The sequence below is a fragment of the Periplaneta americana genome, chromosome 17 (genome assembly GCF_040183065.1).
Source record: "Periplaneta americana isolate PAMFEO1 chromosome 17, P.americana_PAMFEO1_priV1, whole genome shotgun sequence".
Taxonomy (NCBI): Eukaryota; Metazoa; Arthropoda; class Insecta; order Blattodea; family Blattidae; genus Periplaneta; species Periplaneta americana.
The window spans coordinates 1,961,346-1,975,640 of record NC_091133.1 but is presented as its reverse complement, the minus strand read 5'-3'; the positions used below and the strand labels follow the sequence as shown (position 1 = coordinate 1,975,640).

At 37.5% G+C, this 14,295-nt stretch overlaps 1 protein-coding gene across 1 annotated transcript in view; it reads right to left on the bottom strand.

Moving 5' to 3' along the window:
• LOC138693336 (zinc finger protein 155-like) overlaps positions 1–14,088 on the bottom strand; it is a 31,334-nt gene extending 17,246 nt beyond the window's left edge. The window contains exons 1-2 of the mRNA XM_069817248.1: positions 13,370–14,088; positions 2,176–2,273 (exon numbers count right to left, since the gene is read on the bottom strand). Coding sequence (XP_069673349.1) covers positions 2,176–2,268 — 93 coding nt within the window. The 5' untranslated portion in view covers positions 2,269–2,273; positions 13,370–14,088. The remainder of the gene's footprint in view (positions 1–2,175; positions 2,274–13,369) is intronic.
• Positions 14,089–14,295: the final 207 nt, after the last annotated feature.

Genomic DNA, 14,295 nt, shown 5'->3' with positions numbered 1-14,295 from the left:
GATGATCGTTTAATTGTCAGGAAAAGTAAATTAAATCCTAGACTAACTGCTGTCGACTTAACCCGCGAGTTAATGGCTACCACTGGGGCGAATATTCACGTCACAACAGTGCGGCGTAGGCTTTTGGAAGCTGGACGAAGGGCTCGTAAGCCTATTGGAAGCAACTGCTAACCGTTGTTATGTGCAAAAAAACGCTTAATGTGGGCAAAATTACATCACCACTGGACAGTGAATGACTGGAAGAATGTACTTTTTCCCGATGAGTCTCATTTCGAGGTCCACGGCCACCGTGCTTCTTACGTACGGAAAGGATCCGAAAAAGTAACAGCAGCTCATCTCCAACAAGCACCCAAATACCCCCCCCCCTAAAGTAATGTTTTGGGGTTATTTTCCACATGAAGGGCCTGGAACATTAATACCTATCAAGGGAATGATGAATTCTGACAAATATATTCACTTATTGGAAACCAGAATCGTACCCCAGCTGCAAAAATCATTTCCGGATGGCAGAGGTGTGTTCCAACACGACCTGGCACCATGCCATACGTCTCGAAAAACTACAGAATTCTTCAACAAGAAGAATATTCAGGTACTCCCCTGGCCAGGCAACTCACCCGACATCAACCCCATTGAGAACTTGTGGTCAATTTGCAAAAGAAGAATGCAAAAAATGGCTTGTTCTACAAAGGAGAAGATGATTTCTGCCCTCATTGGTGTATGGTTTCGCGATGAAGAAATGAAGAATATTTGTGGGAAATTAGTGGAATCCATGGCAAATCGTCTCAGAGCTATTATTAGGAACAAGGGAGGCCACATAGATTACTGAGGTATGTCTTAGATCCTTTTTTTATCCGGTTTGAGTGTTTTTGCATAAGTAATTACGTTGTTTGGATTAATTTGCACGCTACTGTACAAGTTTTCATTGTAATTAGTCACCTCTTCCTTGGAATTCAGTGAGAAGGTTGCGCCTGCTTTCCATGGCACAGAGCTTTGAAGTCAGGAACCACGGAAGTTAAATTAAGTCTCAAATCACTTTCGGCACAAAGTCTGTTTCTGTATTTATTTTTTAAATAGGCACCCATATGAAGGAAATGACTTTTCGCACAAATATGTGGATCAAATGGGTAATAAAGCTGTTATGGCTTTATTCGCTAACACTGGGAACTCCTTTAAACTCAACCAAAAACCAATTAATGACAAAGATTTATAACTTTCCTGTAACTGAAAATGAGTGGAAATTTCAAGAAGCTGCTCTTTTTCATCTACGCTTAATGTGGATTATAAAATTGTTGACTCTTCGAAGGGATTGCGAATCCAATTCAATCGGTCGGAGCTAAAAAGAACTAAGTCAAAATATGCAGTTTTGCAATAATTTGAACCACAGATGTCATGCGCATCGAACAGTGGAAGAAGGAACTAAGGCTTTCAAATAGTCTATTGTCTTCTATAAGATAAGTGGGTAGTTGGCAGTGTATGAAGTCGTCTAAATACATTATACTTTATTTAAAAAAAAGCCCATGTTAATAGAATGAGTCTACAAGATATTACCACTTGTTTAAGGCTTACGTCTGACGACTTGCAGTCCGTCACATAGCGCACATACATAAATATTATTTATCTTCAAAACTGAACAGTTATTTAAAATAATTGTTTATAGTAAAATTCGTGCCACTTCAAGGATCTCAATTTCCATATCGAAGTGGAGTTCCAATTTCAGTGAATTTCGAAATAACCGGAGCTGTCACAGGATCAACAGAAAGTGAGCAGAGCAGATCGCGGAGCTGTGATAATTCAGACCAATACGTTCCAACCTGCTATTCATTTCTGCAACAGTTCCGAAATAATTGTTGTAATTTTTTTTATCCATCTCTGTCTCTTATTCAACATACTCATTTCTTTTTCTCGTTGCAGAAGCAATTTGGTCACGCTGGTCAGTTGGAACAACCAGTCAAGTCTCTGTCTGAATTATACACTTTTACACGTGATGACTCCTGTTCACAAGCACATCGATCTAATAAGTCTCTTACAGTTATATAAGAAGTTTGAGTTTAATAGTATGTGAAAATATTATCTTTTTTTTTAACTGCAACAATTTCCCTATTTAAAAATAAATAAATAAACAAGCAAAGAAAATTTGAAATGAGAAACATGAAGAATGGGTTTATTCAAACTTACATATGGTAAATGATTTGCCTTTTGCATAGCTGCGTCATCACTTGATTCTATAGCCAATGGGTCAACCTGGGGTTCCGTCTTGATGTCATCCATTACACCTGAAACAACGTTTGCTACTTCTCAGATGTGGGGAAAAGCTGCAATTCAATAAGAATGTGGATAAGCAAGGTTTGTGACAGTATAGAGAGGGTAGACGGGGTCAGCTGATTGACAGGTCGAGGTACGTGACTGAGACACACTGCCCTTTCACTGAATTGTACTATGCAGGAAATTCTTTTCAAAGAGGTAAGAGACATATTGTATTTTAGAGGACAACTTTGTGAATGGGTGAACTGTATGAATGTTACTATAAATAATACATATTTGTGCCACAATCGATTTAAATGTATTGCCAAACTTAAATAAACCAACAGTTTACATAGCAATGCCGTATTATAAATTTGGTCCAATGGAAATAAAGTATGAGGAATGGAAAAATTACATTTCATTTATTTATTTCTATAGCATTTCCAGCTGACTGATAATCAATTACAGCTTTTCAAATACCGATTACTAAAACCACTCTTCAACCATTACTTCTGCCGACATCTTTTTTGCGCACTATCGTCATGTGTCCCTATAATACATCTGTTCCGACGTTTTCGTGGTAAAAGACCGTCATCTCACAACACAATTAGCCTTGTGGTTGATCAATAATATATCATTATTTTGTGTAATTCTCCAGAAAAGCTACACCACTGCGGCACATTCCCTACTGCAAGTGGTCGATGAGGTATGTAGGGTGGGGACACCCACATGCTAGGAAGTAGCCCGTAGATGGGAAGAACATGGCAGCAGCAGCAGATGGCTCAAGAGTACAATCCGTTCAAAGTTGACTTTACTGTTGGCTTTTCACATTTCTTCCCTCCTCTCTCTCCACTTCACTCTCCTGTTTTCCTTCACTATCCTTCCTTTGCAATCTTTTTCACGACTCTCCTCTATATTTCCTACACTTATGACGTCAGTATAGAGTTTCTTTCGACTTGTGACAGCTCGCTAGCTGCGTGCCTTATGGGTTTGCTGTTATGGCAACGTTGCCAACTTGCTGTTACAGCGATATGTTCGATATTGTGGCAGCACTGCCTTCAAAGCTTGGAGCATTACATTGTAACTGGCAATTTTCAAGGTTAATCTTCGTTACCTTGCAACTATGGAGCTGCTAGAAGTCGACTGAAACGTTTATTTACAAATTATAGTCCCGTCGCTCTAATTTCCGGCAGCCAATCGCGTTGCAGGTCGGCTGCATTAAACGTGTGCGTCTTGTCATTCGCTGATTCATTTCTTAAGGCTCGATAAACACTTAATATAATCGCCCGCCATTTTAGCTCTTTCGTTGGCGTTCGCAGAAAGCACACGAAGACGTTATTTGCCGCTCAATTATTTGCTGAATTAAATTGCGTTTGATTTATTATCATAGGAGCTACGACATGATAATGTTTAACGGTGTGGCAAATGGATTCCTCGAATGGTAGCTCGGGACGTAAGAACGATAATGGCGAACGATACTACCTACCTAGACTTTACAGAGCCTTCACTTTCTAAGACGTAAGCAAAGAGGCGGAGTCACGCCGGAAATAACAGCGTCGGGACTATAGCTTGTCACCTTTCGATCTCCGAATGTTGATCTTAAGAGAATACTATCGCTTTAACTACCATGGACAACCAATTTCTGTGAAGCAGTAGCTTAATTTTGTTCTAGGATTAATAGATTGGCAATATACGTAGCAACAAGTTGGTTATAAACGTGATGCAAACATAAAACGCTCTTGATTCGATGACGTACTTATCTCAACACTGCAAAACTACAGCTAAGTGGGTTGTTCTTGTTTCTAACTTTTATAAATCATTGAACAAAAAACTACTGATTTCGTAAAAGACGAGTATTTTCTCTGGACAAAACAAGCAAAATTAATAATTGTTGGATTCGCGATGTGAGTAGACTATATTTGCTGGAAAGTGAAGAAAGGTAGCAAAATGTTGTACTAATCTGTGAGGATAGCAAGCAGACACGGGAGCACTGCAGTGAAGGCTGCCAGATATATCTTGTTTTGGTGATTAAATTTCCAATTTATTTTACTGTGTTAATATTTAGGATTTGCCTTGGCTGACTAGTTTCGAAGTCTTGTTCTTCATTGTCCAAAGCCTTTTAGTACTCTGACGCCCACAAGCAAGATAAGCCACTTAGGCCCGATTGTATAAACCATTTAATCTTAGATCAGAGGTTAAATTGATCCTTGTTTCAGCTGAACTTGGAATTTTGTGTTGTATAAAGTCTAATCTGAGATTAATTTGTCTCAAACTAAAGTCAACTTTGACTGAAGAAATTTCTCCGATTAAGTTAGACGATCCAAGTTCAGTTATTTCTTTTCTGTTTGAAATATACGAGTGACAGATTGTGCAAATAAAATATCCATTATTATTAATATCAATAGATATGCTACGTACATATATATATATATATATATATATATATATATATATATATATATATATATATTTCAATTTCTTGCCTCAATACACTTCTTATATTTTATAAGGCTCTATCGTGTTCAGCAGTATCAAATAACATAACCTATAATTATATTATGTTTATAACAACCATTAATTATTAATGGATATGATAGGTACATTCATAAATGTTCAATTAACTGTATTACTAAACGAAAATTGTCGTTTTATAAAGCTTTATTATGTTTAGCAGTATCAAACACCATAACATGATAACAACTTGGAGAACAGTTAACCTTCTTCTTATTGTCCGCCATTATTTACATTGCAAAAAAAAAAAAACCAGTGTCTCCAACAGAGTGGAATACGGAAAGTTGCGAAAAAGTAGTTGTAAAGTCGCTAGATTTCTCATTATCAACAAAGAAAGATTAAATTTTGTCACTATGGGGTGCTAAAAAGGTCACTAATCCCTATTTAAGCAATATAAAAGTTAAAAGAAATTGTTGTTGAAAAAGAGTTAAAATCGCTAGATTGGCAACACTGAACAAACCTGTATAACATGGTCCGCGCATCACGTATTTCACCTTTTTATGCGATGTTGCCAAATCCTTTTCATGTGAACTTAGATTGCATTTGAACCTAGGTAATTTGATCGCAGAAAAGTTTTATACAATAGAAGAAGTGTCTGAACTCGGTTTACTTTTCGATCTTCAATCAAAGTTGATCTTTAGTCAGGGAGTTTTATACAATTGGGCCTTAAAATTCAAAGGTCAGTCACAGGAAGAGATATAATGCGACGTCTGTAGCAAAAACAGAGCGCTTCATGTGCTGTAAATATGACGCACGTATATTAAGCCTGCATATGAATATACAGCAAATAATAATCGATATTTACGTGGAAAGTATATGTGGTTGCAACGTAAAACCACCTGTTCACAACTACACGCATGTGACACAATCCATTATATATATATATATATATATATATATATATATCTGCGGGCTAAAGCAGGGAGAAGCACTATCACCTTTACTTTTTAACTTCGCTCTAGAATATGGCATTAGGAAAGTTCAGGATAACAGGCAGGGTTTGGAATTGAACGGGTTACATCAGCTTGTCTATGCAGATGACGTGAATATGTTAGGAGAATATACACAAACGATTAGGGAAAACACGGAAATTTTATTTGAAGCAAGTAAAGCGATCGGTTTGGAAGTAAATCCCGAAAAGACAAAGTATATGATTATGTCTCGTGACCAGAATATTGTACGAAATGTAAATATAAAAATTGGAGATTTATCCTTAAAAAAGGTGGAAAAATTGAAATATCTTGGAGCAACAGTAACAAGTATAAATGACACTCGGGAGGAAATTAAACGCAGAATAAATATGGGAAATGTGTGTTATTATTCGGTTGAGAAGATCTTATCATCCAGTCTGCTGTCCAAAAATCTGAAAGTTAGAATTTATAAAACAGTTATATTACCGGTTGTTCTGTATGGCTGTGAAACTTGGACTCTCACTCTGAGAGAGGAACATAGGTTAAGGGTGTTTGAGAATAAGGTGCTTAGGAAAATATTTGGGGCTAAGCGGTATGAAGTTACAGGAGAATGGAGAAAGTTACACAACACAGAACTGCACGCATTGTATTCTTCACCTGACATAATTAGGAACTTAAAATCCAGACGTTTCAGATGGGCAGGGCATGTAGCACGTATGGGCGAATCCAGAAATGCATATAGAGTGTTAGTTGGGAGACCGGAGGGAAAAATACCTTTAGGGAGGCCGAGACGTAGATGGGAAGATAATATTAAAATGGATTTGAGGGAGGTGGGGTATGATGATAGAGACTGGATTAATCTTGCCCAGGATAGGGACCGATGGCGGGCTTATGTGAGGGCGGCAATGAACCTTCGGGTTTCTTAAAAGCCATTTGTAAGTAAGTAAGTGTATATATATATATATATATATATATATATATCCTCCTTAGATGTAGCTTTTCTCGAAAAATACCTTGTCTTCAAAATTAACCAGCCTGAATTTGGATAAAAAAAATTGGCAAAGTATGATGGAAAATGTTAAGCTACCAACGAGTGAGGATCATATTACATTTGAAAATAAATATGGGAAAACACGCATATTCATATGTGTGTTGATTGTTAATGGGTTTGTTAGCACTTCTTTAATATGCTTTACCACGTTACGGTACATCTCATTTCCATTTGTTTCCATACCGATAAACTGAGAAAATGGCAGTTTTCATACGGTACAATTATACTCCGTGTCAGACCAGCAAGTTACTACAGGCTTTATGGGACAACAAACCCTCACACCACAGCACAGCCAAACTATCAGTAACAGTAATTGTCCAGGGGTGTGGGGGGAGGGAAGTACGGCAGAGCGTACTGGCTCCTTGTGTATTCCATCCATTCTAAAATTATATTTTCTTTTACATGACGCACACAAATCTAAATCTTCTTCCTCGCTGTCACTTCCTTCAGATGATTCGCCAAGACTGATGATTACAACGTCGTGGATTAAATCCAGGAGGCCACCCGTTTCCCACACGTGTTGTTCCACATCTTCTACAGGGATATCACTTTATTTTTACTTGCATTTTTATTGTACCTGCATTTCTGAATGTACTTCACTCTCACCCCTTCTCTAATGTCCTTGCTCCCGTCAGACACACAAACTTACGGCCGCTGTTGCATTCGAAGTCTTCAAGCAGTGAAGTAAACACTGCAGTGTATAGTGTGTTTCATAAACATGATTGCGTTTTTTATAGAAGAAAGAACTTATATTAATATTATCGTACTAAAAATTATATTCAAGAAACGATAAATTCAATTTCAGAGAATATGCTTCAAAATGTTTTTAATAATATGCGTAAAGAATTGAAGCCTGCATTGTAATGAACGGCAACCATTTTCAGCAACTTGTTTAAAAATTCAGATTAGCTTATTTTGAATTGAGGTGGCTAGAAGCAAAGGAATGCTAGTGACATTTGTAATAACATGAGTTAAGTGCATCCAGTGTAAGCTAAAGTATCTAAAAATTTTAGTGGCAAAGGGATATTTTAATCGCATCACACATTAAAATTTAAATAAACATTTTACCGATTTTACGAAAGCTTAAATATTTAAACCCCATTTTCTCAAAAGTAACTTAAGTGCACTTACAGCCTTTTACTTATGACCACCTCAATTTAAATGCACTCTCTATATTGTATAACATCAATAATTAATATGCTAAATAAAGTAGACATTACATAACGAACATATCCGCCTGAAAAGTTGAGTTTTTGAAAAAGAAAATGCTACTACTCTACTGTATTTTGATAAATTCCGTAAAAGTGATCATCAAACTGAAAATCGTAATATCGTATTTTCCTACAACATAAATGGATACACTACTTTTCTCTCCTCCTATACCTAGTAAAATGATTTGTTTACATATTGCACTAGTAACATCAAACTCCTGAATGGGGCAACAGTGTTTGCGAGTATAGCCAGGTTAATGTTAAAAATGTTGGTAAAAATAAAGTGATGTCCCTGTACATGCCGCACGTAGTTAGTCCATTGCTGTTGCGTTACTTCTTTGACTCCTGATTCCAGCAGCTCTCGCACTTTATTTGACTTGACTCCACACCTCTTCCATTGGAGGTACGGTAGGATTCGCAATACTTCATGTCCGTGTGCTCGAGCCATTTCATCTGTTACGCACTTGGGTTCATATCGAGGCCGCACAGACTCCACCATCTCCAGTAGCCCTGTCTAATGCATGTCTTCACCAACAGAAATTGCTTTAGAGACGAGCCACGACCTAATTTCTGCTTTATTCTTCCTCTTTACGGGAATTTTTTCATCCTTTCTCGAATGTACAGATACATTATCTAACACAATAACACTATTCGCAGGAAGATTTGAAAGCAATTTGTCCGCAAAATATTTCTCATACATAACACTAGTCATTTCATCATGGTAGTCGCCATTTTTCTTTCCGTGATATACTAATTGAGCTACAGGACTACAACCATTCTCATTACCAGCATGGACTAACATTACACGTCCACCTCTGCCAGAGGGCATCTTATTACCAGTCGTCAGACCTTTTCTGGCTTGTGAAGCAGAGGCAATTGTAGTGTCCACCCAAGACTTTGAAGTCGTACACCCTGCATTTATCCAGGTCTCACCTGTGTAAACAATGTTCCTATTCTTTGTTGAGACTTCTAATAGCTTTCGAGTACCTGTGCCTCCAGACAGTTATGTCGTCTCTATCAATTAGCATGGAGTTCTTCTTCATTCTAGTAAACTCGAATCCCATATCATTTAGTATTCTTCGTAACATTGAAATTGATACATTAGGCATGTCTGTATCTTTAGCAAAGGCTGCTTTCACATTTTTTTATGTTGGCAGTGTGTTTTTCCTGTAAAATGAATGCATAGGATGCCTTATTGCAGCCTGAGTCATTGAGTCATATTTCTGCATTTTCATCTTTTGAATGCCTGGGCTTTTTTCACGGGTGTTGAAAGTTTCTCCTTCAATTTAAACTCCTTTCTTATTGTTAACACAATTTTGTAAGACAATTTTTGTGATTAACGCCGTATGTTTAGGACCTTCAGTTACACTGAATAAAAAGGCAGTACGAAAGTACAAACACACGTTTAACACCATAGTTCTTTCATCGGAACTCAATATTCTTTTCCGGGTTCGCTATTTTTTTAAGCATTCTGGCGACTTCTCCATAGTTTCATTACGACAAGAAAGAACAAACTAATTGAAGGCACTACACTGACTTATTCTTACACAGCTATTTGAAGATGAACTAAACTAAACTACAAACTATTTGTATACAAAAAACACGCAATATTTTAACAAACTACAACATCGGATAGACTGGCAATTGGCACTTTCAAACAGGATAGTAATACGTTTGCACAAGCCCGGCGACAAGCGATAACTGTCAATCAAGACGCGATGGTGGTTTTAAGTTTACAATTCTATACCTGCTGAGTTGCAAAATACAAAGGTCCTTTAAATATTTCTTTCAAGAGCTATTGTTAAATGAGCAACATAGTTCCCTATTCCAAATGCACACTAACTTGCTGGTCTGACACGGAGTGTAGAGTTAGGTTAGGTTAGTTTAGGCTTTAGGTACGCCTTGGTTAATTTAGGATTTTGGAATGCCTTGGAAGAAAGGGCACATTCTTCGATAATTGTGAATATATATTATGCAACGCAATCCAAAAGCCTAACCTAACCTGTCACTGATTCGACCTTACGAAAACTGGAGGTACCTATAATGTATCTGTTCCCTTACTTTTCCTCTGTGATCAGGAAATAAAGGCAAGGGCATGAGATGCATGTGTTGCCCCTCTCTGCCATCTACCTCTTCCACTTTGATGGAGAGATCCCACCTACCTGCACTTCTCTGCCGGCCGGCACTTTCACAGCAACTTTCCACCTTTATTTCAGTGCAAAATTGACGTCGGCACTCAAATTTTCCTTTATTATGGTTACATATGACTGGACTAAAAGCCAGGAAGGTAAATATATTTGTACCTTAATAGGCTATGCTAACGCAACTGTAAAGAAATACCAGTTTGCTTTACAACGCTTCACCAATTGCCATGGTTGTCTACCGTCTAAGTACAGATAAAGGCGGAATGAGACCAGGATCCAGCGCCAAAAGCTACTTGAATTTGCCATTAATGGGTAGAAGAAAAACCCTGGAAAAGCTTCGGTTAAACTAGCACTGGGATAGTTCCCTACCTACTTCGCTTATAAATCTTGTATAGGCCTATACGAATCTGTGACAGGTTAGATTTGCTTAGTTTAGGCTTTTGTTATGCCTTGCATGTACTGCATCTCCACCAAAAAAAAAAAAAATGATTTACAAATTGAACCAATTTCACGTCCAAAATCACTGGAACTACATCAGCGCTATTTCACCAAAACCGGCTAAAACCTCAACCAAGTAACTTGTTCCACGGCCGACTTGATGCTCGCTTCGCTTCTCCTTTACCGGCCTTGACGATTTATTTTGATCCCTGTGTTAAAGCTGTAATCGAGAAAATATGAAATTCCCGCCAGATGGCACTGACTCCCAAGGTGCACTGAGGAATATGTGTATGGTTTCTTGTACGATTATAATTAGTAATATTGCGCTTCTTTCTACTGGTATATGAGTTTATTGTGACATGATTCAAAATAACGTATTGTTGTGTACTATTGTGTACTTCGAATAGAAAAAAAGAGTGGGGAGCATTATCATTCCACGAATTTCCGAGTAACAGGGAAAGATGATATTTCGTGACCAAAATATTGCACGAAATGGATATATAAAAATTGGAGTTGTATCCTTCGAAGAGGTGGAAAAATTCAAATATTTTATTTTATTTTAGTAGGTTATTTTATGACGCTTTATCAACATCTTAGGCTATTTAGCGTCTGAATGAGATGAAGGTGATAATGTCGGTGAAGTGAGTCCGGGTCCAACACCGAAAGTTACCCTGCATTTGCTCATATTGAATTGAGGGAAAACCCCGGAAAAAACCTCAACCAGGTAACTTGCTCCGACCGGGAATCGAACCCGGGCCACCTGGTTTCGCGGCTAGACGCGCTAACCGTTACTCCACAGGTGTGGACAAAAATTCAAATATCTTGGAGCAACAGTGACAAATATAAATGACACTCGGGAGAAAATTTAACGCAGAATAAATATGGGAATGCCTCTCATTATTCGGTTGAGAAGCTTTTGTCATCTAGTCTGCTGTCAAAAAATCGGAAAGTTAGAATGTATAAAAACAGTTATATTACCAGTTGTTCTGTATGGTTGTGAAAATTGGACTCTCATTTTGAGAGAGGAAGAGACATTAAGGGTGTTTCAGAATAAGGTTCTTAGAAAAATATTTGGGGCTAAGAGCGATGGAATTAGAGGAGAATGGAGGAAGTTACATAACGCAGAACTGCACGCATTGTATTCTTCACCTGACATAATTAGGAACATTAAATACGGGCGTTTGAGATGGACAAGTCATGTAGTATGCATGGGCGAATTCAGATATGCATATAGAGTGTTAGTTGGGAAGGCAGAGGAAATAAGACCTTTAGGAAGGCCGAGACGTAGATGGGAGAATAATATTAAAATGGATTTGAGGGAGGTGAGATATGATAGGGACTGGATTAATCTTGCACAGGATAGGGACCAATAGCGGGCTTATGTGAGGGCGGCAATGAACCTCCGTTTTCCTTAAAAGCCATAATTAAGTAAGGGAAAGATGCGAAAATGGCTTAAAGTGATTCACGCCGAGACTTTGTTCCTAAAGCAACTCCCCATCTTCAGTCGTTTGTAGTTTACATTTCAGGGAAGATTATTCTAATAATGGGAAATTTAGACTATTAAAACCAAATGCTGTGCCAACAATAGTCCCTCATTATCCTAGGTATAAGTGACAGATATCAGAAGACCATGACGAAAAATTACTAAAACTGATCTCCCTCCACCCAAGAAACGCAAATCTTTTAGTAATATTGGTTTTTCACTATTTGAACAAGATGTTCCGAGTGGCTCAGCATCAGTTAATGACATTCCTTTCTTGCCAGTTGAAAATGACCATAAAGCGACGCAAACAGACGTTGTCAACTCAGTGGAGCTAAAAAGAAATAATAGATTGCATGTGAAAATTACACAACTTAATCAGGTATTACAAGAGAAGCAAGACGAGATAACGAAAACAACCGAAAACTCCAACTAATTGAAAGAGACCCATTACATAAAGAACAAGGAAATGTATGGAAAGAGGGCGATGAAGGCAGTATTCATGCAAAATTGATTCTAGATCAGCTGCTTAACCATCGAAAGAGAATACCAAACAAGTAATTAGAAAATTTGTGTTCAGAAATTGAGCCGTTACTGTGTAGATGCCCTCTCTTGCAATGCCAATTTGTGATGAAGACGGCCAAAACGGACTTGCTAATATAATTACTGTGAAATTTGTTAGGCCACTTCTAGATAACATTGCAGCAGCTTTAAATGAAAAGCTTGTTCCTTCGAAGAATGCGGCTTATAATCCACCGAGTCGCAAAATCTTGAAACTATGATTCTTGAATCTGTAATATCAAGTGGAATGTATCAGTGCAGTGAGTAAAATTATAAAACTCAGTACAAGTTATGGTAAATAATTACCCAAGTGATTACTTTGAAACATCGCAGTTTAGCCTAGGGGTGCTACTCAGCGAATGAACTACAAAATTACGCCTCTGTTATGTTACTTAAACTGAACAGGTTACTATGTGGTACCTTCCCTGCTTTTAAACTCACGCTTTTACCATAATTAACAGACCTAAACATAATAATACTTATTATTTTCTTATTTATTATTCATAAGTGTCATTACTTATTAATCATTTATTTTAATTCATATTGAGTATTTCTTCTGTGGACACCACACCTTGGCAGATAGCGCCAAGTGGAGGAATTGATAAATTATCCAATTTCAGGAAAATATTTTACAATTGTCAAGGCCGTATACAAAAAAGCGAAAGTAACATCAAGTCGGCCGTGCTTGTTCCAAACAAGAATTTGAACCCGGGCCTGCCCTCTTCAAGAACAGTCATGCTAACCAATACTCCATCTGCGAATTGATAATAATGAAAATGTACAGTAGAATAGGCTATAAACGAAAACTTTCCGTTACCAACCTTATCACAAAGCACACAACGAAACAGGCTGCACACCACAAAATTACGATCTAATCAACTTCATGCACCGTGGAGACTTTCAACATTTGCTTCCGATAATTATTGGTAAATCAGAAGTGTACAGTATGGTGTTACATGATGTCATCAAGGATGCCGTGGTGAGACATTACTGGTAATAATTATAGAGGCCGGATTTTTATGTAATTACATAATATATTCCTTTCAATCTAACCGTATATAAATAACAAATCTCTGCGAATCTTGTAATTACCATTAATAAATTCAAATTTGATACTAGGGGAGATGGTGGTATTATGAAACAGAAAAGAATTACTCAAGAATGTGCAGCCACCTACCAGTAACTATCGTAATTATAACCGTTGGTCCTATCTGCTGTCCCTAGAGGCAGCAGGCGTCAGTATGTTGCTGTATGCGGTCGTAAATAAAAGTGCTGTGTTTTCTATCTGTCAAAACTTTTTGCAAGGTAAGATTCAACATTTTTTCTCATGCCTATATTAATACATGTAATATATTATGGTTAGTGTATCAGATAGTAATATGATTTAACTTTAAAATGGCAGGGTTAGTTACTACAAATTATATTTTATACATTGTTAACAACGTGATTGTTTGGAGAATGGCGTTTGGTGGTAATATGAAACAGGCTGTTCCATAATACAACCACTGCTTTTTCTTAGGTGTCGCTATGCCAAGAAGCAAGTTAGGACCAGAGAAAAAGGGGATAAGGCAGACATGGCAACCAGAATGCACGTTAAACACAATAAAGGCAGTTCGGGAGAAGGCTAAAACACTAAATGAAGCAGCACGTTGTTTTAATGTTCCCAAAGCTACTCTTTTTAGAAAGGTGGCTAAAAGAGATGTTGATCCAAATATTTTGGTCAAAGAAAAACTAGGAAGAAAGCCTA